The sequence below is a fragment of the Dendrobium catenatum genome, unplaced genomic scaffold (genome assembly GCF_001605985.2).
Source record: "Dendrobium catenatum unplaced genomic scaffold, ASM160598v2 fragScaff_scaffold_81, whole genome shotgun sequence".
Taxonomy (NCBI): domain Eukaryota; kingdom Viridiplantae; phylum Streptophyta; class Magnoliopsida; order Asparagales; family Orchidaceae; genus Dendrobium; species Dendrobium catenatum.
Window position 1 is genome coordinate 765,372 of NW_021318543.1, and position 5,005 is coordinate 770,376.

Here is a 5,005-nt window from a genome sequence, read left to right on the forward strand (position 1 = left end):
ATATATAATAAAATATAAAAATTTAATTATAAAGGGCTAATTTTTTTATAGAGTGAGAATTCTCAAATAAAGAGGAATATGGTTTTATTACGCGGAATATGGTATATTGGCGGTGTCAAAGGGCGGTGACGGGAACACCAACAACCGGTTGCCGCATTTTTCTATAAGCAGAGGGGAGTGTTCAGTCAGCTGACCTCAATCAGTATCGATTCTGCTTGTTCACGCCGGATAAAGTTAACAAACACTTATTGTGTTACATCGTCTTCCTATCATGATGCGTCGCGAGAAGAGCAAGATCCTCATCTCGAGGCCACGGACACATCGGGAAAAGCACATAGTGGCGGCGAGCGCCGAAGTGTGCGGTCACCCAACGTTCGTCCATAGCAGGCCGACTTCGGCCTCCGACCCTTCAAGATGGATTCTCCTTCGAAGATTGGATACTTCCAGGGCTTGCCGGGTGTGGAAGTCAAAATTCTTCATGTAAGTCGCTTCCATGATTGGGATTTTGGTTTTAAGGTTTAGTAGTTTCAGATTGATTTAGGAGATTTTGGAAGGTTGATCGAGCCGGGAAAACTTTATAAAAAATTTAAGATTAGACCAAACAACACTGAAATTGCGATTTGATGGAGTAGTATTCCATTTCTTCCTTTGTATATAAATAATTTTGCTACAAAAATAAGAGGCGCACTAGATTGAATTTTTTTAAAAAAATCACGAGCTGTTTTTTTTTTTGTCATCATTTGGAGGCTGTTAGAACCTCTTGATTGGAAGCCTAAGCTCCCAAGGTGGGCTGCATGGAATTAAGATACTTATTAACTAATCATGTAATTAGGTTAAGTATTAAATTCTGAAAATTATTTGGCAATATTGATTTTTAGTCTGATTAAATTATAATAAATTATTTGATATTTATTCTTGAGATTTAGGATTTAAATAAAGGAGAATTAGATGCATAATAATAAAAGTGCTGCAAATCTCTTAAATCATATGGATTTAGCCTAAAATAAGAGAAAAAAACGGATTTAAGAAGGTGGCAGGCTTTAACCTAAATTCTTGCTGAATAATGCTAAATCTTGCAACCAGACAATCCCTTTGTAAACAATTATTAATTTATGGCCCTAATTACTTACTAATAGAATCATTTCTTTTGTGGGCAAATTAATTAAAAAAACAGAAAGATCGGAAAGAGTCTAAGAGGTTAAGTTTTGTACTAGATGCAATTAGTAAGCTTAGATTTTGGATGATAATGTAGATTTTTCTGCAGATTGGACGCTGGGGCTTTATTTGATTGAAATTTTTATGAAAGAAAATGGTTTTGAGTAGAATCATGTAGATTTTTAGTAACTCTTTCGAACAAACTTGGGGGAGACCCAGTCTCTAGAAAAAAAAAAAAAATGCCGCGTTATCTTTTTTATTTGTACTAAACTTTTGTGTTGGTTTAAGTAAACTTTTGTGTTGGTTTAAGATTTGAAGATTGCTAGCAAACTGATATATTTTCTCCTTTAAAATGATCAGGGGGATTTGAATGACCATGAGAGCTTGGTGAGTGCAATCAAGCAGGTGGATATTGTTATCTCCACCGTTGGAGGGCTGCAGTTGGCAGATCAGGTCAATATCATCGCTGCCATTAAAGAGACAGGCAACATTAAGGTCATTCTCTCTCTCTCTCTCTTCTTGTGTGCGAGGCCAACCTTATATTAATTTATTTATAATCGTTGATGATGAGTCGTCTATGGATCCTTATGCGAAACAATGTGACTGACAGATTTTAACGCTTGTGAAAGAATGAAACTTTGAATTTAGAATATTAAGGCTAGCTGAAGTTCAAAATTGTTAAAATTTATTGCAAAGTGGTACTCTTGTAAGAGTTGAAGTTTATTGTGTTATAACAGTAATTTAAAAGAATTGGGTCATAAAACAAAAAAGTTATGATTTTCAGTTGCTATAATTGATTTAACCGCATTAATCATAATTATTCGAAGTGGAATTACTGATTGGAATCATGGAATGGGAGCATTTTTACCTTTCAATTATCACTCTAATAGGGAAGATATAAATCATAATCACTTGAGTGCTTATGGCCTTATGGTTATAGAGAAGTTACTTGGAAAAAAAGGGGGAAAACTTAAAAGAGTTCAATAGCTTTTGTTTTCGAACATGTGCTTTGGTATGTAGAGATTTTCATTAAAAAATTGTTCTAGAACTAAATACGTAAATCGGTTCAGCATGAACTAAGCCTGTAGATATAATGTGCATAGTGTAAGAGTTTATTGGTTGAACAAAAATATTTGCAGAGATTTTTGCCATCAGAATTTGGATTGGATCCAGAGCGCGTGACAAAGATAGAACCTGCAGCATCTGCTCTCGCTCCCAAGCTTGCTATCCGTCAAGCCATCAAGGCCGCTGGCGTCCCCTACACTCTTGTCTCCAACAACTACTTCGCCGGCTACTCTCTCCCCACCTTGGCTCAGGCTAGCCCTCCCATTGACAAAATCACCATCTTTGGTGATGGAAACACTAAAGGTATTCATTTTTAATCCTCAAGAATGCCAAAGTAACCTAAATTTGAACCATATAGCTTATTTGCATGTGATCAATTTGCCTATATGATAGTAAAGCTAGCCCTTCCTTTATACTCTTCAATCTATCTTGTGATTACATCATTGAAGAAGATAATCTATTTGACCTGCTTGCTTTCAGGTGTCTTTGTTGTTGAGGATGATATTGGCATATATACAATTAAGGCAGCTAATGATCCAAGAACCCTGAACAAGACTGTATACATAAGGCCACCTGGTTGTATCTACTCTCACAACGAGCTCATCTCTCTATGGGAGAAGAAGACCGGCAAAACCCTAGAGAGGATTTACCTCTCCGAGGAAGAAGTTCTTAAGACTATCCAAGGCAAGCACCAATATTCCTTAGATAATTTGAGCTATATTGTCTATTTTTATGCATTTCTAAGGTTATCAGTTCTTCTTACGAGTTGATTTAAAAATAATAATAAACTGTTTTTTGATAAGCAAATTAAAAGTGCTCAACGGTTTGTTTTGACAGCTTTTTTACTCTTTTATTTTACAAACTGCCATCAAGTTTCTGTTTGGCTTTAATTTCCTTTCTACTTGGAAATTTCTAGTGAGAATGGAGTTTTCACATCAAAATCAGCTTATGCAGTAGCTATAAGAAAGCTATTGTCTGACTTTCTCTAGAGGCAAAACAAAAATCTATTAATGCGCACAAGTGATTTCAAAAACTCACATTTTCTAGAATAATTTCTCAAACTAATTTCAGAAAAAGTTTTAGCTACATCAAAAGATGCTAATAAGTTATTTTAAATCTTTATTAACACATAACTTTGCCTTGCAGAAGCCCCATTCCCTTTCAGCATAATATTGGCACTTAATTACTTGGTGTTTGTGAAAGGAGATTGTCTCAGTTTTGAGATTGACCCATCCGTTGCTGCTGAAGCTACTGAGCTGTATCCTGATGTCAAATACACAACAGTTGAGGAATACCTTAGTCGCGTTCTATAAATAAAGTAAAAATCTCATTTTCCAGAGGTTGGAGAACTTCTATGTTGCTTGTGAGAGAAATTTTTAATGTTATGCTGTTTTGAAGTATTGTATCCTTGTTTGGAAGTATGTTTCAGTGATGTCTAAATCATATATATCACTTTTGGTGTGTACTAATGCTTTATGAGTTTTGTATTGTATTTTGGGACCTTTTTATGAAGTTGTTTTGCATCAGATATGAAAAACTTCCTTCAGTTCTGTGATTAATATGGTAACATCTGTAGATGTTTAGAAAATGTTGATTAAATATGATAAGTGTTAGTCTATGTGGAATATGATTGTATCGATCAATCGGATTGTATTATTGTCTTAGATTTCAAGTTAATTTTTCGTGCTTGTACCCCTATTTGGGTTCGGGTGTTTTGCATACGAAATTTTTTTTCTCGTACAATGCCTCGATGCTGTGTACCTAGCTTCCCGGCGTTGTACTGTAAAAGTTTCATGAGAGAAAAGACAGAGTGTGGAGCATTGTAGCATTTTATATTCAGCTCTTTCAGCGCTGTCAGGTGGACTTAAGAGAGTGTTGAGTACTGTAATGCTTTGAGTGGCGTCCCTTCGTGAGTGGCATCCCTTCGTGGTATATGGAGGTTTTTCTTTTTTGTTTAGTGTGTGAGAACGATATAAGAGTGAATAGAAACAAGGTGCGAGGGAGAGAAGAGTAGTTTGTATTTATTTTTCTAAATTTTCATAGTAGATTTCTTAGTGTGGTGTGGCTTCATGATTTTTTTCCGATTTCAATTTTTTTCATATCAAATCTTGATGTTTTTTACTTTCCGCTACATTCTTTTTTGTTGTTGTTGTTGTTGCGTGGTTTAGTTTTATATCCAAGCAATAAGCCTTTTAAATTGAAAACTAGGAGTTGTTTAGTTTAAAACATGAACATGCTTTTTATCACTTAAATAATTTAATTATCCAATTAAGTTAAATCAATTACAAATCATGAACTAATGCTAAATAAGAAGGATCTAAATTCAACTGATTAAAAACTTGTTAGAAAAATTAAAACCCTAATGGAACAACTCCTTATGTCTATAGAAATACTATTAATTTAGTCTTTTAACAGTAAGAGCAGTATCAATTATGTTGTTGTTGTATGAGGTCAAGTTTAAAGATGGTGATTGAAGTTTTCAAAGGAGATGAGTCTTAGGTTGGGGTGATTGCTTAAGTCTGTGGAGGGCTTACATAGATTTCATTCATGATTTTGATGAGTGATACTTGAAAGAGAGTAGAAGTTAGATAGTTCTATTGCGAAGATGACCTTAATCTTTTAGTAAGGCTATTAGTTGGCTAGCTCTAATCTTCTGTTGGCAGCTGATTCTTGATCTATCATGATTAGGCTCTTGATACCATGAAAGAACAAGAAGAGAGTAACAGAATCCAGAAGAGAAGAAAGGAATTGTATTATTCATCTTAACTATATACAAAGGTCCATG

General features: G+C 34.7%; 1 protein-coding gene across 1 annotated transcript; it reads left to right on the forward strand.

Moving 5' to 3' along the window:
- Window positions 1–423: 423 nt before the first annotated feature.
- Window positions 424–3,779, forward strand: LOC110106932 (isoflavone reductase-like protein; the record flags this gene model as incomplete). Its single annotated transcript, XM_028696616.1, is given in 5 exon segments — window positions 424–480; window positions 1,516–1,650; window positions 2,295–2,523; window positions 2,701–2,904; window positions 3,367–3,779. Coding segments are annotated over 5 exon segments (792 nt in total), but the record flags the coding sequence as incomplete, so codon positions are not given.
- Window positions 3,780–5,005: the final 1,226 nt, after the last annotated feature.